The sequence below is a fragment of the Apis mellifera genome, linkage group LG11 (assembly GCF_003254395.2).
Source record: "Apis mellifera strain DH4 linkage group LG11, Amel_HAv3.1, whole genome shotgun sequence".
Classification (NCBI taxonomy): domain Eukaryota; kingdom Metazoa; phylum Arthropoda; class Insecta; order Hymenoptera; family Apidae; genus Apis; species Apis mellifera.
This window is the reverse complement of record NC_037648.1, coordinates 13081689-13106073: the sequence shown is the minus strand read 5'-3', so window position 1 is coordinate 13106073 and position 24385 is coordinate 13081689. Positions and strand designations below refer to the sequence as shown.

General features: G+C 35.1%; 1 protein-coding gene across 3 annotated transcripts in view; it reads left to right on the top strand.

Annotated features, from left to right (window-relative positions):
• LOC410341 (RNA pseudouridylate synthase domain-containing protein 2) overlaps nucleotides 1-24385 on the top strand; it is a 165411-nt gene that overhangs the window by 105274 nt on the left and 35752 nt on the right. For all 3 annotated transcript variants that reach the window (XM_006566399.3, XM_624653.5, XM_006566401.3), the window contains one exon: nucleotides 4336-4423. In XM_006566399.3, the coding sequence (XP_006566462.1) occupies nucleotides 4336-4423 (88 nt within the window). The remainder of the gene's footprint in view (nucleotides 1-4335; nucleotides 4424-24385) is intronic.

Here is a 24385-nt window from a genome sequence, read left to right as displayed (position 1 = left end):
GATGTTTGAATAGATGTAATTGGTGTAAATCATTACTTGAAAGTGGCTCGTAACGCTCGATAAATTAATCGAATAATTACTTCATTACGTCATTTGGTGTAATGATCCGTGAATCGAAAATTGAATACTTTACGCAAATGTCTTTCATTTTGCGTGAAAAATTTCCGATCAAAATTCTAATCCCCTCTCTCGTCCACGCTTCGTTTCTCCCGTGATTACGGCCTGATTAACTCGCTGATCCATGTCCACTCTCTCAGCTAATGTATATTTAATTGCGATTCGAGCGTTGGCATCGTCGAAATCTCTCCAACTCTGTGGAAACGAGCTTGAAACCTGTGAAATCGAATAAACCGCCGGTTAAATTCACGGCCGCCCGGACTCGTTAAATTAAATTTGTCGTTGGCCAAGTGGCCTACAACTGTCGTTTCCGATACGGGAGGCGAGAAATCCTGTGGCGGCGCGGATTTTGAAAAATCGGATCGACTCTTCGAAATCTTTCGCGATTGGAGAACGAGAGAAAAAGAGAGATAGACAGATAGAGAGATTTTACATCGTAATTTCGCGCGTTTTCGAGATTTTCGAGGAAGAATTTGCCCGATCAGAGCGGAGGTTAACGAGCGGGCAATTGTTCTCGGGCAAAGTTCAAGTTCCAATTTTGATAATTGGAGCTTTTAGCCCGTAAGATTCGGGTGTTATTTGCCTTGAGAATTGGGAGAAGTTGTTGGGAAGTGCTCAACTTCCGCCCGCCAACTTTTCCCGAGTTTAAGTTAAAATCGAATCGTTCGCCTTCCTTCGCGCCTTTCGTCGATCGAATCTTTTCTTCGCGAATTCTCCATTTTGATATCTTTCGCATCCCAACCCGGATTGAATTATCTCTTAATCATCTCTAAAAATATTCATTTAAAAAAAACGAAAAGAGTGACATTTCTCATCATTTTCGTTCGATCGAAGAATTTTTTCGAATTCGATTTATTAACAACTTAAGAACAATCTTAAGATTTCTTTCCAACAATATTACTCTGTATTTGATGTAACATCTCTCTGACCAATTATCATCCTCCCCTAAATGCTTTATCGAGATATTTACATTTGTACGCGGCCAATTTCAATTACGTTTCGATTGGAGGGACGTGCATCGATCGATCGATCGATCCAAAGAGTGGTGGAGGGGGAAGGAAGGAAGGAAGGGAGGGAGGGGAATTGTTTGCACGTGCGCGAATTCGTGTTACGCGCCCTGCTAATCGGATTTACATCGGGTCGATGTTTCGGCTAATTATTGTCTTAATTAAAACGCGGCGTGGTGGAGAGTGGGGGGAGGAGAGGAGTGGATGCTCGTTCGTTGGAAGCGTGGGATGGCAAACGGCGCAGGTGGGGGATCGAATATTAGGATCCATTAATGTAATGCGCCCGTTTGTTCGTCGAGATGCGCCGAAAATCCACCCGTCGTTTCGCGCCTTTAATTATCCTACCCCCCTCCCCCGATTAACAGATATTAAAACGAGAACTCGGCCTATGATTTTCGTCCTAATGGCCACCCTCCATCCATTGATCAACGACTTTAATAGAATCGATATTTCAGAGGCGTGCATTATAGGTTAAGTGCAATTTGTTTCTTTCGATAAAGCGCGTTGTTACGCCTTGTTTTTTTAGCGAAATTAATTTCTCTTTCTTTTTTTTTTTTTCTTTGTTAATCGACCAGCGAGAAGTTTCCTCGATATCGAAATTCTGGAATGAAATACGCATAGTTGGAAAAAAATGTAGAGTTATCTTTGATTTTAATTATTTCGCTCGTAATAAAAGTACAGTTGTTTCATTTTTTCTTGCTAGATTCTTTGGATGAAATACTTTTTCGAAAAATGGTAGTGAATTTTTGATATTAATTTTATTCATTATTTTGCGGAGGAGGAGGGGGTTGAGGGATTGAACGTCAATTAATTATTAAACAAAGTTGAACAAATTATAGTCTGTAGGAAGATAATATCCTGAATTAATTCTTCTTTGCGAAAATCTTTCCATCCATCCTTTTCTTTTTCTCATAAACTTTATATAATAAACGGATACAAATATTTCCTTCGAAACAATCGTATTTAAAAAAAGAAGAAAAAGAGAGCGTTTTATTTTTCATTGCATCCGATATTGATAAATGTTCCATATAACGTTCCACTCTAATCTGAAATTTAATAAAAAAACAAAGAAAGAAGAGAGAGTCACTATAAATTCGAAGCCATCGTTCACGCGAAATAAAATATTACAAGAACCGCTATATTTCACAATCGGACGATTCACGTCAACCCTGCGACCCTTTGTCACGCCAGACGTTCTCCATTCCTTTCCTTTTTTTTTTCTTTCTTTTTTAAATCAAAATTTATATTTCACGTGGTGTATCGATACCATCCATTCCTTCCTCTTCTCAATTACACGACACTCACAAATTCGTCGAATTCATCCTACAATTATGATTACATACGTATCCAAAATTTCCAGATTCTTCGAATTATACTATAAATTCAAATTGAAACGATTACAATCAATGATTACAAAATCAAATGATACACATCGATTAAAAGAAGTTATTAAAGATCCTGTTGCGCCTGTTGGAAAATGGTGATCGAAGGAATTGTTGGCACACGCGGAGGGGAAGGGGGATGTCGAGCAACGGGTAAATTTATTTCGGCCGAGCGCGGATTCGGCTGCTCTATAATTGAAGGCTGGCCAACCGGGCCCGGGTGGGGTTGCGCAGCACCGTCGCTTTGCACGGCCCCGCGTGAAACAAAGGGAAGATTGTTGTTCCGCTCTGCTCCAACGTTTGTCGCTTGGATCCGCTTCAAGCCGGAAATGGTCGCGGTTTTTCTCTCTTTTTTTTTTTCTCGTTCGCTCGTCTCTTCTTCCGTTCTTTGGTATTGATAGAGAGAGGGAGAGAGGGATCTGGTTTTTTCCATATATTTCTTCATCCCTCGCGGCGTTAACCAACCGCTGTGTTTGCAATGTTGCGTAACATTGGATATTCTTTTTTCTTCTCTCGGAGGATTTTCTTCAAATCTTGGGTACGTTTTTCTTTTTATTTCAATTTATTTATGCAATATTTTATTTAGGAATCTTTTATTACTTATTTATTTCGCTGATAAATTCGAAAATTGGATTAAAAAAATGAAATTGACAAATTGATAAATTTATTTGGAATATTTTTTGATTAATTCACCCTCGAATTTTATTTATCATTAAAGGATTACTAAATTTTATATGTGAATAATGAATTTAAAATTATCTCTAAAAATCTAAATATCGATCTAATATTGTCGTCTTTATTAGATCAATATTATAATTGTAAACATTTTTAGTTTAATACATTACATTAATTACAATTTCATCATCGGAGGAAATTGTTCCCTCTTTATCAAAAATCCGTACGGACCAATATGGAACTTTATGGCCGACCACATCGGTCACTATCACTACTGAAACTAGTAGTAACGGAGGATGATAAATGTCGTTTCCAAATTATTATACCGCCTTATCTTCGATCGACGTTCCAATTTTTATGCCCCTCCGCTTCCAATCTTTTGTTCTCCCTCTTCCTCTTCTTTTTTTTCTTTTTTTTAACTTCTTTCAGTCCAGATAGGAGAATTTATGAAGGTTAATACGCTTTTCAACTTTACCCGTTCCCAGCCTCTTTTTTCCTCAAAATCCTTTCCAATCTGATTACATTATTCTCGAGAGAGAGCGTTAGAGTCCTTCTTCCTTTTTCACTTCTTCAAATTGGAAAAATAAGTTAACATTGTTTATTTATCGATCGCTAGATTACCAAAAAAATTTTGTTAATAATTAATTCTTTTGGAGTTTTAATTTTAATATCTCTTAATTTTTATCTCAATTTAATATAAAATCAATTATTCCAATTTCATCAATTGTACATGTAGGGTTAATTATAAGAATAATAACTTTTTTTAAAATTAGATTAATTGGTGGATATTTAATAATGATTTCTCATGGATTAATTATCTTCAGGTTTATTTTTTTTAGTTAATGTAATTTATAGGCAAACTAATAGACGATTAATATTTATTAAAAAAAGGAATAATTAATTTTATATCATTCAATATCATTATTATGATTTATATTATGTTCATCTAATATAGGATCTCCAGTTTCATTAAATTTGATTAGTGAAGTAATATTATTAATTGGAATAGTTTCATGATTGAAATTTATAATAGTAATTTTAATAATGTATTGTTTATTCAGATTTATTTATTTATATTTATTAATCGTGGAAAAATTTCTGTGATGTTTAAAATTGTTGATTAAATTAATCAATTAAAGCTTATTCTTCTCCAGGCGAAGCTAGAGACGAAAGCGTTGAAGGCGAAGAGGCCAGGATTCACGGACGAGCGGTACAACGAGACGAGCTATTACGTGGAGAATGGTGAGCGAATCTTTCATAACATTTGTATAAAAATAACTGCCAATTAATCGCAGCTCATCGATTTCCAATCTTAATTATCTTAATAATTAACCGTCGTTAATTTTCGTTTAAAGATAATAATAATCGAGAGTTAGTTTAAAAAGTCGAAATTTATTAATTATTAAAATTTAAATCTTATAAAATCTAAAATCTAAAATTTACATTAAATGATACATAATTTGTTCGAAGAAATGATTCAAATTGTGCCTTCTTGAAATTAATTTCGAGTCAACGATTCGAGTTTCCTCCTCCCCTTCCTTTTTTACCCGATTTCAAAAAAAGAGGAGGAGAAGAGGATCGTCAAGTCTTCGTCGAATGAAAAAAAAGGATATTTCTGGGCGGGGACAATCAAAATTTTTTGTCATCGATCACAATACACCCTTTTAACCCGTGTACAAAAGTCGCGTGGCTTCAAAAGTTGGGAAGATAACTCGATAAAGCCGGGGCCAGGGTCGACGAAAACGAAAACACGAAGTCGAAAGAGCTTCTCACCCTCGACGACCCCCTTTTGTCCCCGTTCGATTTCGTTGGCATTGTGAAGCCGGGGGAGACACAGCGGCTCGGATCATTGTTCGAATCGCGGCCGTTCGCTGGATTATCCGCGATTATCTCTTGGCGAACAGAGAGGGAGAGAGAGGGAGAGGGAGAGGGTACGTGAAAGCTGCAGTTACTGTTACCGTAAGGTCGAATGAACCGATTAACCGAGTATCATCGTTTCCGAGATAGGAGAAAACGTTTAAAACGTTTCTCTTTTTCCCCCCTCCAGAAACGTTCCTTTTCGATCGATAACTCGTCGTTGAGAAGGATTTTTATCGAGGAATTTTATTCATTCGTCCAATCATGAAACTCGAGTTTTATGGTAAAATAATAATCTCGAACGCTGCAAAGCGTGGTATTTTAAAATTTGATGTGATAGCAGTCTCCGTTTCAATTATAAAAGCCCTGCATCTTTCCAAGTTAAGGCCAGCCAAAAATATCAGCCGTCGTCGAGAAGCTGCTTGATATTTTATAAATACAATTAAACTCGATATAAACTGCGTTTTTCTTTACAAATAACGCGATTCGTAGCTGGCAATAAATAACTCTCCGTTTTCGAATCGAAAATGTAACCTCGATGTCAAAATCTCTAATTTGAAAGTTGGAATCATCATCGAGTTAAAACGAATTGTTCGTGTAAAATTGGCAACCTGTCATCGTTCGTACATCGTTAATCAGAAGAAAGCCGGTTACAACTTCTCTTTCCCTCGATTAATCAATCGATAACCTAACCTCAAACTTGCGTCCGTCCTCTGCTTTCGTTCGACTCGGAAACAGACGCCACTTTTCGCTTCGAAATTTCGATCGAAAACGCGCGTCGCTCTAAACGAATAGAGTAGAAACAAGCCGACATTTATCGAACGTCAATACGCTCGACCGTAATTAAAGTAGTTGCTCGCGGCTCCCTCTCTCCGCTCCCATCGCATTATCGACATTTCATGGGAATTGTTTGATAGACGAACGCTGATTGGCCGTGCTCATTAGCGGCAGGCAACGTTTATCCGTCGATAACGAAGGGCCGAAGAACGTTCCAGTGGAAGTTGGAAGGGAAAATTGGAAAATACTACTTTACGATTTTCTTTTGATGTTCGAGAGAAAAAAAAAGAAGAAAAAAAGATGAATTTCACGGCACAGATTCTTTTGTTGTTACTCGATAATTGTTGCGATAACTTTTCGAAAATAAAATAAACTCGAGTAAAATTGTCACGCACGATGTTTTAGCATAATTGGGTGTTTCCAAGGATTCTCGGTTAGATAGATCAAAGGGTGGATTCGAGTGGCTAAATATTTCTATCCTACTCGAGGAATCCTTTAATCTTCTTTCTTCGTTTGAAGGAGGAAGGATAACTTCTGCCACCACTTGGAACCAAAGTTTTCGCCAACTTTCCCAGACTTCTCGCGGATCTTACATTCAAAAAGGAACGATAAACCTAGTACGTTCTTCTTCTATTTCGAACGGGTCTATAGGACGTATATACCCTTCTCCACGATGTTTCCATTAAGAGATTGCAAAATAGTTGAAGTCGGCTATTACGATCCCCTAGAATTTTTGAACGTAAGTCACGTTCCAATTATTCGAATGTATTTTCCCAATTTCGTAACCAAGAATATTTCAAATCTCGAAAGGAATTTAATTAGAAGAATGATTGATTTTTTAAGAAAAATCTTGCCTAACTTTCTTCTTCGGCATAAACGTAAAAAAAAGAATTAATCAATAGATGATTCGTAATATTCCAATTTACAATAATGTGAAATTTCCAAGAAGTATCCTTCAATCCTCGCGTCAAAATTGGTCAAGATCCACTCGAATGGCCAATCCTGCATCGATCGCGTCCAACTTCGTTTATTACCATTCGCGGCAGTCGAGAATCGGCGATAACAAGAGGGGGGGGGGAAGAGTTGGCCGGGAGTCGAAAGACGTGGCGGCACATGCTCACGAAGGCGCACACGTAAGAAGAATACGGGTGGTTGGCTCGGAGATCGCGAAAGAGGATGAGAAGGATCGTGAAGCGGTGGGGATAGGCGGAGAAGGAGAGTGGGGGAGGGAGGGGGCAGAGAAATCGATCGAATATTTAGAGCTATAGGTGCGGCGTATCGACAACCGATATCTGCTCCACATTCGAATAATAGACTCGCACGGGTGACGACGTGCCGGTTGGGTATCCTCCAGCTGCTCCTCGAACGAAACAAAGACCTATTAATGCCACTCGAAAGACACACACAGATATACACGCACACAACCGCGATGTCTCTACACACGTTCACTCTCTCTCTCTCTTCAATTCTCTCGATGGACGTTCTCCCTTAACGCGAGAAACGCGCATTCCATTACCGGAGACTCGTGACACCGCCACCGATACCCCGACAGAGTCCTGTTTCTCGTATCTTCTCTCCCCTCCTCTCCCCTCCCCAACACTCTTTCGATGAAGCCTAGTCTTCTTGGACACGGTTATATCGATATTCCAACAAGTAGCTCCTATAGCGTTTCACTATCTCTTTTTCTATTATATATCTCTTTTTTTTTCTATTACTATGTAGAATCCACGGTTATTCCAACAAGTATGCATTTTCTCTCGCGGTTTTCTAATTTTTCGGTGGACGCGGACTCGAACACGGTTATATCGATGCTACGGCGAGTGTGCACTGTTTACATTTGGTGGAAAAAAGTCTCGCGCGACGGATGAAGGACAAGAGGAGCGCGCTCCTATCCCCACTTTGTGACGCTTTGTTGACAAACTTGACACCACATTTAGTAATAAAAGATACGTTTAGGAAGTTACAGTGAAATATTTTCGAAACTATATTTAACGTATTTTTACGTATAATTATTAATCTTAACCACTCGAATACGAAATTACGAATTTATAAATCAAACAATCGTTACAAATCGTTAATTCTTTTCAAATTAACTTTTTTCTCGTAGTGTTTCGTTATCTCTTTCGATGACGGTGGCTTAAATTTGGCGATAAATATATATATATTTCCAACATAGTATATACATATTTTCTCGTAACTCACACATTTTCAGTTACATAGTTTTGAACACCGTCATATAGATATTCCAACAAGTGTATATATCTCTTGCGGGTTCTGCATTGCTCTTGCATTGTTTCGTAGTGACGTAGTCTCTTGGACGCGGTTTATACCAATATTCCAACGATAGATATATATTAATGTATCTTCTCTCGTAGCTGTATTACTCTCATTTCTTTGATGACGTAGTAGTTTTATAAATATAGTCGTATTCCAACAAGTACGTGTCTCCTTTGCTCACGCATTTTTTCCACACTGTGACGTCGTAATCTTCTTGGATATCGATACTTTAAGTATTGTGTCTCTATTGTTTCGACGTTTTTCCCGATATTCTAAAAGATATCCATCTTTTTTCCAGTAGTTTTACGTTGCTTGTACGAAGCGATTGTCTGCTTGTCTTGGATAAAACAAAGAGGATCAAACCTCGATGTGTATCTTGGATGTGCAGCATGGATCGATGGGTTTCAAAGGCGCTTTGAGTTTCATTTGATCTGCGAATTGCATGGATTGTCGTGTCGGCTTATGAATATCGTTAACGAGATGAATGGAGGGAAGCCTTTCGAGGGGAAGAATTTGTATCGATTGGTTGCACATTTACATGCGCATTATTAGAAAGATAAACAAGTTTGACCAGCGCGTTAACAGCATTGTAGAGTATAATTCGATCAGATTAAAAGAACCAAGGATTTTTCCCGATAAGGTTTCACGCCAATCAATACCTACGACTCTCAGACTTATCAAAACCATCTTTGTCTACTATTTACCAATATTATTTAACACCAATTAATAATTAACAATTTCTTCGAAATCATCATCCGACAATTCTTTCAACGCTTTTAATCCCTCGTATCGACTCTCGAAAACAAATTTAACTTGGAATCGCCGTTATCACCCTCTCGAATCGTCGAGCCAGAAATCAAACTTCCCAAAAATCCCAGAACCAACCCAGAAGAAGAACGTTCCGTTATCCGTGCCAGATTGACACGACGGCGTGGATGCAGGGTGGGTGGGTGGGGCCACTACGTGATTCAAATCTAGATCCGATCCTATCTCAAGTTTTTTTGACGAGGCAAGAGCGCGCTATTGGCCGGAGGGATCCTTGGCTCACCGTTTGCTTCGTCTGTCCCGCTCCTTCACTCCTCCCCCACTCCTCCCCCTCCTTCGCGCCTTCTTGGCTCTCTCTCTCCCTTTTAAACTTCTTCTCTCGCTCGCGTTCGCACAAGTGTTGGAGGAAGGTTAGCAGGTGGCTCGGTATATTTGTCCCTGTATATGGACAGATTCATCAGGATCTCTTTTAATGGTAGCGATGGGATCGAGTGTCTCGCGTACAACATAAATTTTTATATTTCCTTTTTCGTTTTTATTTTCAGAAGAGAATTCAGAATCTGAATAAATTCGAACGAATCTTTTAATCTTAATTTAATTCAGGTTTGTAAAGAGAAATTTGGTTATTGGAATCGTAGGAGATCTTTTTTAAGAAATTGATTTGAAAAATAGAGCGATTGTTCTTATTATTAAAATATTATGGATAATATTTTGGAAAAAATATTACGCATTTACGCTTGTGGAAAAAAGATTCCGTGGTTTTAAAATATCATCCTTTTCATCCGTCCCATTATTACTCGGTCCGCGAGTAACATGAGTACAATGATGTAGAGAAACTCTTTCTCTCAACCTTTTCCTGTTATTAAACTAGAACTAGGGTAGGCGAGCGTTTTTGTCACTGGGGAAACTGTGACGGAGAAATTTCCTATTTCCTATTTCCAAACTCTTAATAAAATCCTTTTAATTCCAAAGTTTTTCCTCGCGTTCGAGGAAAAAGTATTATTTATAAAATTGGAACGATTCGAAGTCGATCGATCGACTTTTCTTCCCTCTTTTTCGATATATATATATATATTTTTTTTTTCTTTTGTACTTTATATCTCAAACGATTCGAGAAGGAAAAATATTTCTTCTCTCCAATTTTTTTTCCTTTCTTTTCTTCTTCTTTTTTTTTTTCTAAACTCTGCCCATCACCACGTCGTCTTCGTTCCACGATTCATATCCTCCTCGGGGCTACGATTCGCCGCGACTTTGCGGCTAGTTTCCAACGGCTTACTCCCGTTCCATCCCAGTTTTTACATTTCCAAACGCTTTGACGTCTTTGTGACGCGTTGAGGAATTGTTTCGAAAATACTCGAAACATTGAACATCTCGTTCAAGTAGCGGTATATAATAAACCAGTTGTATGTACACGCAAATATGACTCGTTATACTCGAGGGTGCAAGCTTATAAAAATGGTACGATATATCGGCGGAGATTATTTAGTTATTATAAAAAAAAGGAGGTCGATGGTTATTATCATAAAAAGTCCCTGTTTTATTTGATCGTTATACACGAGTAGTAGCTAGTTAGTCTCTCCATATTGTAAAACGGAGGGGAATGGTCGCTTGTAAATTGCCCATTACGTTACCTTTCGTTTTATTTTTATCCATTATTTATTCTTGAAAGAATATATATATATATATATACAAATCATTATATTATTAATCTTCCAGCAAACTGAAGAATTTTCAATTCACTCTGAAGAGAATTTTTCTTACTCATTAAAGAGGATTATTGTTCTTTGGGGGGCTGTCGCGCATCGCACGCGAATACCCTTAATCTCGATCCGAGTAAATTCCGTGGGTGGGCCTCTGCGTGTATAATTCTGATAAGATTAAGTTTGGATAGATCTCCGTGGGGGAGAGAGACGCTTCGGATGGATAATAGATACGGGTCGACGATTCGGCTGGTAATGATACGGTTGGACACGAAGGGATACGCCGCTCTCTCTCCCCGCTCCTTAACCCGATAAGAGGCGGGATATAAACTCGGATTCCACCTCCTGGAGTGGAGTATGTGGAGTCCACCCCGGGGAGCCGCGCCAAATTTTTTTTTAATCACTTGATGCGCGGTTTAAAATAAAATTTAGCATTAGGAAGAGCGACTGGTTTATAAGTGAGAGTGAAAATAGACTGTGAAATATTTATTATCTTTATCATCTAAGATATCATCTAAGATAAGTTTTAGAGATAATTAAGCAATTTCAAATTATTAATATCCTTGTGAATATTAAAAAGGATAAAACTCGGTTTAATAAATTTGTAACCATTATAAAAATTAAGTTTCACTTAATAATAAATGCTAGTAAAATTGGATATATTGAATGATTAAATATTAAGATTAAAAATGTATATTTATTATAAAATGTAAAATTAAAATCTTGAATATTAAATTTGTCTAATGTGTATAAGATAATTAATAAAATAAATATATTTTTGTTTAAATTTAATAGTAGAATAAAATAGAAAGAATTGAAAATTGTTGAGCATAAGTGAAAATAGACTGTGAAATATATCTTTATCATCTAAGATATCATCTAAGATAAGTTTTAGAGATAATTAAGCAATTTCAAATTATTAATATCCTTGTGAATATTAAAAAGGATAGAACTTGGTTTAATAATAAATGCTAGTAAAATTGGATATATTGAATGATTAAATATTAAGATTAAAAAATGTATATTTGATATTTATTATAAAATGTAAAATTAAAATCTTGAATATTAAATTTGTCTAATGTGTATAAAATAATTAATAAAATAAATATATTTTTGTTTAAATTTAATAGTAGAATAAAATAAAAAAAATAAAAAGAGTATAAGTGAAAATAGACTGTGAAATAATTTATTATCTTTATTATCTAAAAAATTATTTTTGTAAAAATAAAAAATTTATTTTTAAGAAGATATGTTTTAGGATAACTAAGCAATTTCAAATTATTAATATTCTTGTGAATAAAAAATTGAATATATTAAATGATTAAATATTAAGATTAAAAAATGTATATATTTGATATTTATTATAAAGTGTAAAATTAAAATCTTGAATATTAAATTTATCCAATTAATAAAATAAATATATTTTTGTTTAAATTTAATAGCAGAATAAAATAGAAAGAATTGAAAATTGTTGAGCATGCAAGTAATAAATAAAATTTAGTATTAGAAAGAGTGACAGATTTATAATTAAGAGCATAAGTGAAAATAGACTGTGAAATATATATTTATTATCTTTATCATCTAAGATACGTTTTAGAGATAATTAAACAATTTCAAATTATTAATATTCTTGTGAATATTAAAAGGATAGAACTCGGTTTAATAATAAATGCTAGTAAAATTGGATATATTGAATGATTAAATATTAAGATTAAAAAATGTATATATTTGATATTTATTATAAAATGTAAAATTAAAATCTTGAATATTAAATTTATCCAATGTGTACAAGATAATTAATAAAATAGAAAGAATTGAAAATTGTTGAGCATGCAAGTAATTTTTTTAGAGAATAATATTTGTTAGCATAAAGCGATGTACAATCTATTAATAATTGAGTAAATTAACGATCACGTATTAATATTTGTTATTGAAACTATTATTGGAATAAATTTAATCAATGTTAATATTTACATCGTGAAGATCGATGATGAAGTTGAAGTTGTTGCTTAAAGAAGAAGGTATCGAAATTGGAAATTTCGATTTTAATTTATTTATTAACGCGTCCAACGTTTTTTCATCTAAACGAAATTTCGGTTAAAAAAAAAAAGTTGCTCCATTTCGTCCATATTTATTTTACCCGTGTAACATTTGTTTTTATTTCCATTCATTTATTTTCTTTTAATTGATAAATGCGGAATACCTCCATTTCATCTTCGTTTTATCGATACATAACTTGCTGTTTTTATTTTTCTTGTTTCATTTTTCGCGAGCAAACAAATTTTTTTTTTTTCGAAAACAGTAAAGATAGAATGTTTTTTTATTTTATTTTATTTATTTATTTATTTATTTATACTTTGTCCTTAAAGTGTACATGGAATTCGAATAAATGTTATAGGTTTGTGTAATTCGATATTTATTTAAATTCCATCGTGTTCGGCCGGTATTCGACGAAATAAAATATTCCTAGTTTCGAAATGATATAAGTTCATTCGAGTATACAGATACAGTTTGCCCGACCTTCGTGACCTCTCCAATTTTTTTTTCCTTACTTCCTCGAATTCAATTACACGTATTCGTGAGATTCGATTTGAAAAAAAATTTGAAATTCAATTAAAATTAAATTTCCCTCCCTTCTTTACATTAGAGAATAATGGCGGATAATTTTCCATTCTATTCCTATCCCGGTTTCAAAAATGACGCAGCGTATTTATTCAACATCATCCGTCGAAATTTGAAAAGAAATTCGATTCACGTATTACGCGCGTAATATTCCACGAGATTCTATTTGCAAGATTAATTTACTGATGAATAATTTCTCCCCACATCCTGGCTGGCTCAATCCTAAAAAAGAAAAAAAGGAAGAAAGAAACGTAAATGAAACGTTAAATTCATCTACTATCATACCAGAACCCTCGTTCATCCAAAGGTTTTACGACTGGATCGAGCTTATTACACGATACTCGGCGCGTGAATACGGAAAACCGTTCGTTTCCACAGATATCGGCCGGCTTCGATCCGATAAAGGCTGTGTTCTGCATGTGTTCTCTCACGGTGGACACGCTAAAATCCAATATTAAACAGGGTTGAATAATGCAGCGACTCGAGAAGTAGAAGAGGAAAGAATTTGGAGATGATATCTTTTTCTAAAACTATCGTTATTTATCGTGATCTCAGAATGTGAAACGGATTAAAGATCTATAAATAAATCTATATATCTATCTATCTATTGGGTTGGCAACTAAGTAATTGCGGATTTCAGTTGAAGTTGATGACGACCTAATCAAAGCAATAATCGATTCGGATCGTCACAGTACAACACGTGAGATTGCAGAGAAGTTTCATGTATCGCATGTACATGCATTGAAAACCACTTAAAACAACTTGGCTATGTTCGAAAACTCGATACATGGGTTCCTCGCGAACTGAAAGAAAAGCATTCAACGCAACGCATTGACAGCTGCGATTTGCTAAAGAAACGTAATGAAAATGATCCATTTTTAAAACGACCGATAACTGGCGATGAAAAATGGGTTGTTTGCAACAATATCAAGCGGAAAAGATGGTGAAGCAGGCCATGTGAACCAGCTCGAACAACATCAAAAGCTGGTATTCGTCGAAAGAAGGTTTTGTTATCAGTTTGGTGGGATTGCAAAGGAATTGTCTATTTTGAACTCTTACCACCCAACCGAACGATCGATTCTGTTGTCCACATTGAACAACTGACGAAATTAAACGATGCGGTTGAAGAAAAGCGGCCCGAATTGACAAATCGAAAAGGTGTTGCATTCCATCGTGACGATGCAAGGCCACACGCATCTTTGGTCACTCGGCAAAAATTATTGGAGCTTGGTTGGGATTACTTTCCGATTACTTTTTGTCTCGATCTTTACAAAACTCCTTGAATGGTAAAAATTTCAATAACGATGATGATATCAAATCGTACCTGATTCAGTTTTTTGCTAATAAAAACACAAGTTTTATGAACGTGGGATTACGATGCTGCCTGAAAGATGGCAAAAGGTCATTGATCAAAATAGACAACGCATTGCGGAATAAAGTTATTTAGTTCCATGGAAAAATTGTCTTTGATTTTCTAAAAAAAATCCGCAATTACTTAATTGTCAATCCAATATAAATTAATATCTAAAAATAGCTCATAATCGCACAAAGGGATCGAATAGAACGTAATTTCGAGTAAATTTTTCACGTCTCTCGAATCGATTGAATATTCGAGGGGAGGAAATTCGTGAAAAATATTATTACCCTTTAGAGTAAGCAAAGTGATCAACGGAAGATTATGGAAAATTTTCATTTGCCGACCTCGTGATTCGTGATTCGCAAAAGCGCACACTCGATAACGAGCGATGCGCAAATATTTAATGATATTTCGCGCAGGCTGCCCATGAATTTTGCAGGCAGGGACTATTATCCCCCCGTTTGGCTGCTTATACACCGTTTTATGCATGATTTTCAAACCGAGGAGAGGAGGGCTGGATCGTGGACACATTTGCCTCCGAAATTGGCCGCGGAGCGTGTTTAATCGATCGTTCGACACTTTCGTTACGAGAGCCGCCCCTATTTGTACGTGCTTTAAATGTGCTAGGATCGTGATCGTTGGTCGAAAGCGTGTTATCTCTCCTCGTTCTTCAACGAATATACGTTTATGAATTATAAAATTGCGCGAGTTGTAAGGAAAGTTATACATCGATTATCCAAGTATTTTTCCTTGTTAAAATTCTATAAAGCTTGGAAGTTGGAATTTTCAATTGGCAAAGGTGTGTAACGCAGAGATTCGAATCAGTTTCTTCTTTACGAGAAGAAGTTGCAACTCGTCCGATTGCGTATCGAGTTATACTACTTGCGGGAGAGAAGAGTCCGTGCACGGCGACCCCGCTACGGGGTCTCCACGCCTTTCGCCAAGGACGCTCTCTTATCAATTCTTTTCTCTCAACTCTGATCACACGTTACATTGATCAAGCTAAAGAATCGTTGCAATTTTCTCTTGTATTTACTGTAAAACGTAAAATAAGATAGATTTTTATATAAAACTGTCTCGAATAACGCTTTAAAATATCGCTTTTCGTAAATTGGGATCAACGGTTAAAGAGAATTGTCGAACGATAATCTTTTTAAATCCGTAATAATCCTCTTGAGAGATATTACTCTTCAACGTCCAAAACTTGGAAGCCGATAATCATCGGAGAGAAGTGGGACATTTCGAATGTCGTTTCTTTTTTTTTTTTTTTCTCGACCCTTTCAAAGGATCGCCGAATACATTTCAAACCCTGGAATAAATTTTCACGAATCCCACCCTTTTTTCTTTCTCCAAAAAGGGAGTCGAATGAAAATAAAATTGAAAACGAGAGTTCGTTAGAAAAAAATGTGTGGTGAAACATTGATTCGCGATTTGCATGAAAAGAAATCGCGACGATCTGAACGCCCGCCGCCCCCTTTCGATTCGTACCGCGAATAGATCGTTGATAACCGATACACGGAACGCGATATAATTCTTAATTGATACCAGGAAACGGTGACTGCCTTTCCGGAAGTGTAATTCGAAAGAGTGTCATTAGACCGGTATCGAGGATTTATCGCAGCAGAAAGTAGTTTATTCTGTGCCCTTTCGTGACGCTTTTTCTTTTCTCCTCTCTTTGCATAATTGCCATTTAACTGTTTATAAAAGTATATGTAATTTTTTTTCACTCTTCCTAAGTGAATAATTGCAGTTTTTTTTCTCTCTTCCTTCACGTTAGTAACTCTCTTTTTCAATTGTATAAAATTTTTCAAGTTGAAAGGAAAATTAAATTAATAACTTTTTTAAAGTAACAATCTAGCACAATTAAGTGCTGAATTTCATGATTGAAATTTATAATAGTAATTTTAATAATATATTGTTTATTTAGATTTATTTATTCAATTTATTTATTTATATTTATTAATCATGGAAAAATTTCTATTACGTTTAAAATTAAAAATGGAATTTTAGTTGAATATTTTGTGTTATTAATACATTGAATTCCTTTAAATTTAATATTTTTAAAACTTTATTTTATTTAAATTAAAGTTATATAAATTAGATTTAAATAGTTTAAGTTAAAAATATTGATTTGTGGGATCAATGATATAAAATAGATTTATTTTAAATCATTATTAAAATAATAGTTTGTGGAATTTTATTATCTGGATTTACGTTTTTAATAATGTTAATAACATTATATTTTTTATATTTAAATAAGGAATTTTTTTTTGAGTGAAATATTTATACATTTAATTCAATAAAGTTTAATTTTTAATTTTATTAATTGATTATAAGTCATTAATATTTATTTTTTTAGTTAGAATAATTTTTTCTATAATTATTATTTATAGAATTAGATATATAGATTTAATGATAACACTATTATTTATATTCTTCTTGTATTCTTCAATTTTTTATTCCAAATTCTTTATTTTATTCGTTTCATCCTCTTTAATTATCATTAATTTTTACAATCCCTTCTATTTTATTCCCATTTCATCATCCCCTTCTCTCACAGGTTAATTAATTAAAATATAGCATTTAATGTAAATTAAATTGCACGATCGTAGTTTTTCCTTTTTTCTTTCTTTTTTTTTTTTTTCTTGCAATTAATTCGAAAAGTTAATACAACACGTTAATATCTCTTCTCGTGAATCTGCACGCATGTTATTACGGAGAATTGTTGAGCAGCGTGTGTGATGTTCCAGACGTTTCCGCATTTATCATCCCCGAACAATCTGGATAGGCGCGTTAACAATGTCCCCTCCCTCCCCGTGGAAGGGTGTTAATTGCATAGCCGGTTCAGGGGAGTACATTCCAGATACTACTCGAGTCTTTGTTTGCCCCTTGTATAAGCGCACGATCTTGCAGCGGGCATTCATTATCGATCAACAAAATTTGGACGGGCAAAACGTGGTCCTCGAATCGGCCCACGCCGTGTAAATTTCGTTTTCCCCTCTCTGAAACAAACATTCGTTCCCATTCACGCGTCATTCTCGACGAACCGCCTTCCAATCTCATCTGCTTCGCATTCGTTTTATTAACGTAGATTGATCTGCGTTGTTCGAAGTAATTGATAGTAAATTTTAACAATCAATCTTTCAAATTCTAATATTATTAACCTAGAAACTAAAAAAAATAAATTATTCATATAGATCCTAAAATTGTATAATTACAATTAGAAATTCATCCAACAAATAATACTGGATAAACTCTTAAAATCCCAAAACTAATAATATAAATAAAATTCTAAATTCTATAAAATATATTGATTTAAATCAAGGATATAAAATTCATGTAACTAAAGATGAAAAAAATATTAATATTGGTCTATAAATAAATAAATTAGAATAATTGAAAAAAAATCACTCTTTAGATAATAATTTTAATGCATCACTAAATTTAATTACGTAAAGAGTGAGATTCGGTGTTGGAGAATAGTTATTTTTCGTTTCTCCTTCTTTTCTTTTTTCTTTCTTCAATATCAAAAGATATTTGGATAAAGTAATGACTTTTAAACATGTATTAAAAAGAAATTGGAATAAAAGGATATATTGGACCTAATTTGGGGAAAGGATAGGGTAAAAAAGTGATAGTAAATTTTAATAATCAAATGTTATATAAATTCGTTATTAATATTAATTCGTTTCTACTTTCTTTTCTTTTTTCAATATCAAAAGATATTTGGATAAAAATGTAATCAAATGTGACTTTTATTAAAAAGAAATCGGGATAAAAAGATATATTAGACCTAATTTTATTTCGAAATTTCGTCTCCTCCGCCGATTGATGTCAATCAAAATGGCGGAAAATGGGGAGAGGATAGGATAAAAAAGTGATAATAAATTTTAATAATCAAGCGTTAAGTTTAAAATTTAAATTTAATTTAAAGATTTAATTTTAAATTTTAATTCGTAAAAAGTGAGATTCAGTGTTCAAGAATAGTTATTTTTCATTTCTCTTTCTTTTCTTTTTTCTTTCTTCAATATCAAAAGATAAAACACGTATTAAAAAGAAATCAGATATATATATATTGAACCTAATTTTATTTCAAAATTTCGTCTCCTTCGCTGATTATTAATCAGAATGGCGGAAAATTTTAATAATAAAACGTTACGTAAATTCGTTATGTATTTTTCTATCTTCTTTTCTTTCTTTAATATCAAAAGATACTTGGATAAAACACGCATTAAAAGGAAATCGAGAGATTTCGTCTCCTTGGTTCGCCGATTTTACGAACATTGGCCGAGATTACAAAAAATAGGAAGAGAATAAAACAAGGGGAGCGAAATACGCTCGACAACCGCATTGTTTCTCCTCCTCCTCCTCCTCCTCTTCTTCCTCCTCCTGAATTATGCATCGATGATCCTCGACGCAAAAAAAAAGAAAGAAAGGAAAAAGCGATACCCTTTATTCGAAAGAATATATCGCAAGGATACGTCTCTTATTTCCTCCATCGTATCAGGTTAGGTTAATGGAGGACAATTATCCGGTGTAATCGATGGACACGCGGCGTAATTATAGGGAAGCGGAGCTCTAGCTTCTGGCGAATTTTCGTTTCGAGGGCAGATGGGGCTCAAACTGGTCTCCAACCCGCCAGATGAGCCTCTCGACGCGTTCTTCGCTCGAGGTAAACGCGTAATCGATCGTGTTTCAGATTTTGGAACGTCGTGGAAAGTTTGAGATAGTTTCCATTTAATCGAAGTTAGTTTCTTCCAATAATAATAACCCTCTTGCTCCTCTGTCGTCGCTATTACTCGCTATTTGTTAAAACTAACCTAACCTGTCCGAGTTAATAGAGCCAGAGTGTTTAGTTTAACAATGATCGAATAAATTGGGGTTACATTTTTATGTAGCCAGATCTTGTATTTCAATTTTATATACATATAGAGGGGGAGGAGAATTGTAAAAAATCATTCGACCATCGTAATATCTATGAAACTTCGATACCAAGCGAAACGTAGAAACCCCTGCAGAGCAATTCGCCAGACCCAGAAACGTTTCTGGTAAAACGGCCGCCAGTAAATTCCGCAGCTCCATAAAACATTGGTCCTCCCGTACTGCGAGATATATCTTCCGGTACACACCAATCGTCGAACAAGAGAAATTTTCGCGTGTATCGTATCCCTCTCTCTCTCCATTCTCTCTCTCTCTATCTTTGTCTCTTTCTCCATTCTCTCTTTCTCTTTGTTTCTTTCTCTTTCTCTCTCTATTCTCTTTTTCCACACTTTCTCTCTCTCTCTTTGTCTCTCCATTCTCTCTATTTTCTCTCTTTGTATTTTTCTCTATTCTCTCCATTCTCTCTCTATTCTCTCTTTCTATTCTTTTTCTTTGTCTCTTTCTCCATTCTCTCCATTCTCTCTCTTTGTCTCTTTCTCCATTCTCTCCATTCTCTTTCTTTGTCTCTTTCTCCATTCTCTCTCTTTGTCTCCTTCATTCTCTCTATTCTCTCTCTTTGTCTCTTTCTCCATTCTCTCTATTCTCTCTCTTGTATCTTTCTCCATTCTCTCTATTCTCTCTCTTTGTATCTTTCTCCATTCTCTCTATTCTCTCTCTTTATCTCTTTCTCCATTTTCTCTATTCTCTCTTTGTCCATTCTCTCCATTCTCTCTCTTTGTCTCTTTCTCCATTCTCTCTCTTTCTTTCCATTCTCTCTTTTTATCTCTTTCTCTCCATTCTCTCTCTTTTTCCATCCTCTCTCTTTTCATTCTCTCTCTTTGTCTCTCTCTCTCTCTCTCTCTCTCTCTCTCTCTCTCTCTCTCTCTCTCTCTCTCTCTCTTTCTCTCTCTCTCTCTCTCTCGCTTATCGAACAGTACTTTCGATAATTACGGAGTCGAAAGTGAGGAGGAGATTCTTGAAAGGAGAAAATAAGATTCCAATTTCGATTTTACTTTCACTATTTCTTTTCTCCTTACTTTTTCGTTCGAATTATTTTATAATAATTCAATACGGAATTATCGCAGATGAATTTCGCGGATGCATCGTGTCGAGCGCAAAATATCGGATTTATTTTCATTCGATATTGTTCGGTTGCTGTTGCGAGGGATATTTTTTTAACGAATCTCTCTCTTTCGAATTCGTTACTCCTCTCTTCGAAATATTACGGTAACGGAAACTTTCCATCGAGTTGAGTTATCAAGTTCCCACTCTATTCCCCGGACCAAACGTTTTTCTACCTTCTCCAAAAGTTTCAAATCTTCCCTCTTCCCTGGGAGAATTTATCATCTGTTCGAAAAAACGGTATTTTATTTTTATATTATTATATTTTTATTATATTATTATATTATTATTATATTATATTATAATATATTATTTTATTATATTATATTATTATATTAATAACAGTATAATATAACGGTATTTTATTTTTATGTTATTATATTTTTATTATATTATATTATTATTATATTATATTGTTATTATATTATAATTATTATATTATTATTATATTTTTTCCCCTCGGAAGAATTCTCTGGAATTCTCGAAAAATTATCCTATAATAAACTTTTTTTCTTCGAAAAAGAGACACTAAATCCGACTTCTCGTCAAGAAGAAAGAAGAAAGAAAAAAGAAGTTCGGAAACATCGTTGATGGCGAAAAGCGTTTTCCCTTCCCTTCCCGCGCTCGAAAGAGAAACTTGGCCAGTTTCCTCGAGGAGAGAAAGAGAGAGGGGGAGAGGAGGCTTAAAACTGGCGTCTCGATGGAGGACGACGCATTGTCTCCTCGACGATCCCTTTCTCTCCCCTCTCTTTCCACGAGCTTCCGACCGCGAAACCTTCCGTCCTCATCATCGACGACGATCTTCAGGCTTGGAAGAAGCTTTGGAATCCCCTTCCCCACCACCACCGGCGTCGACGTTTTCGCGCCTCTTGGCACGTTTCACTCCACCCGCGCGTAATCCAGATCCTCGTTCTCGAGTAGTGTTCTGGCCCTAAAGCCTTCTCTCTCTCTCTCTCTCTCGTACCCTTTATTTTCTCGAGGGTGGCCCTCCCTCCCTCTCTTTCCTCCGCTCTTAACGTTGGAAATCGTGCTCGATTTCGCTGCTCGATCCTCTTCTTCGATTTTCCTCCCCTTCCTTTGAAATATTTTCCGTTCGAGAAAGTGGAACGTTCTCTCGAGGAACATCGTTCGAGACGATTTTTAAGCATCGTTTTAAGGGTTGAGCGATAATGATCGAAGGTATTTTCCATTTTGAGAAGAATTTTTTTTTTCTTCTTCTATGTTTATACAAGATTTCTTTGACAAAGAAAGAAATTGAGATCTCTCGGATTTTTCTATCCTTTGCTTTTTCGTCGCCGCATCCTTTTCTCGATTTGTTCGAAAATTGCCTCTTACAAGGTTTCCAAAGTATTCGAAGTTGCTCTGCATGATTGTATTTCAGGGATAGATTATTTGCATCCTTCGAAAAATATCTTCGAGTTTTTTATTCTCACGAGAAGATTAAGAATCGATCAAGATATTTATACACCTTTTAAAATCCTCTCCTCATTTGTTTGAAAATTGCCTCTTACAAGGTTTCCAAGGCATCCAGGTTGCTCTGAACGATTATATTTCAGGGATAGATTATTTGCATCCTTCGAAAAATACGTTCGAATTTTTTATTCTCACGAGAAGATTAAGAATCGATCAAGATATTTATACATCTTTTAAAATCCTCTCCTCTTTCCTCTAAAAAGGCAGAGAGGAAGAGGATCGATCCAAAAGTTGTTTTCTTTTTCCTCGACTCGACAAAATCCTCCTCCTCCTTTTCGTGATTCGCAATCATCCGACCGAATTCCTGGTTTAGGATCCCTCCGGCTTAATTCACCGAAAGAGGGTGAATGCTGTGTTTACGATCGAGGGAGGAAAGGAGCCGATTGGTTTCTCTTCTGGGTAATTCCTGGCCGCGCAATTCCCCCGTCGATTGGCTTGGAATTCGGGGGAGGAGGAGGAGGAGGCTTCTTACCCCTTAGATTTTTTCCTCGATTCCACTTTCGTCCATACATTTCGCCATACATTTATTTTATGAGAAATATATCGTATTTGGCTTAAAAATTCTCTCTCTCGTTATTTTCTTCTTTGTTGAAGAAGAGTTTATCGAATTTTCTTCATATTTTCTATTGGAAGTATAAATAATATTATAAGGAATCGTTATTATATAAATAATATTGGAAGGGATCGATTTATGAGATTGGAATATAATGAATTAAATTATCATCGATGAAACGAGTGACGAGATGAACAAGTAATTCGAGATCAGTAATCGATGATCGATTCATAAGATTGGAACACGATGAATTAAATTATTATCGATGAAACGAGTGAGACGAGATGAACAAGTAATTCGAGATCAGGAGATTTTTTTTTTTTCTTTTTCCTCCTCGAAACGAACATTTTTCAAAAATATAATAATAATAATTCGAGGAAAAATATAACAGCGTTTTAATAATCTTATCCGTTCTTAGAGAAAGCATAGAAAGAGACAGACAGACAAATAAATAAATAGATAGAGAGAAAGAGAGAGAGAGATAGATAGATAGAGATAGATAGATAGATAGATAGATAGATAGAGAGAAAGAGAGAGAGAGATAGAGAGAAAGAGAGAGAAATAGATAGAGATAGATAGATAGAGAGAGAAAAATAGATAGATAGATAGATAAATAGATAGATAGATAGATAGATAGATAGATAGATAGAGAGAGAGAGAGAGAGAGAGAGAGAGAGAGAGATAGAGAGAGAGGGAGGGGGAGAGAGATTCTCGCAATTGAAATGATTTTTTAATTAACGAAACGGAAGCGGTTCGATCGGCTCGCCGGGCCGGAACGGAAGAAAGAAAAGCTGTCTATCGTGGGTGAAAATTAAAAGAAGTGCTTTCCCTTTTCACCGAGGAAGGGAAATATTACCCTGCAATTTGTGAAGTGGCTTGTGAAGAGGGTGTGTCGTCGTCGTCGAGGTTAGACCTCCCTCTTTACCGAGAGAATCTTTCCCTTCTTTAAAGAAAAAAACCTTGTTCGCGGATGGACCTCCTAATTAATTCGAACACGGTTGATTAAGCATCGCTGGTTCGATCAATAGAAAATATTCGAGGGGAGGATTGAGTTAACGATCCCTTTTCTTCTTCTTCTTCTTTTTTAATAGATTTGGACGATTTTAAAATTCATCTTCGAAATTCATTGGTCAGCCACCTTTGAAGATTTTTCTTTGAATTTAATTAATTTAATTAATATTGGGGATATAGTTTTCTTTGTAATTGTTGAATTTAAATATAATTATAAATAAAAGAATTTAAATATATGCAACGTGAAATAAAATTCCAAGTTTTCAGTTCCTCGAATAGTTTCTTATAATATTTTCAGACTGCAACAATCCTTCCTTCTTTTAAATTATATCCATCTTAAATTTCCAAAGATAGTACATCGAATCCTCTTCGATATTCAATATGATCAAAAATGATTTCAATATGATCTATGTAATAGCAAAGAAAAGGAATCCTTTGACTTCGATCGAGAAAAAAGAATGTTGATCAACATTGCGACGCCGGAAATGGCGAGTTTTCCGGATGAAACCAAACTTTGGATACAATTTTATCTATGAAAATTCTTCTATGAAAATTCTTTTCGTTCTTCTCTCTTTCAGAAAGAATGGAAAAAAGAAGATTCGTGTCTCGTTTACGATAATCAAACGAGGATGAAATTTAGTCTTTTTGTTAAAAGTTTATTTTATATATTATTGTTCATCAATTCGTTTATTTTATTCTCTCGTTTCGATTCGAATGTCGAGAAGACTCGACTTGAAAGAAAGAAATTTCATCGATTCACGGAAAATATT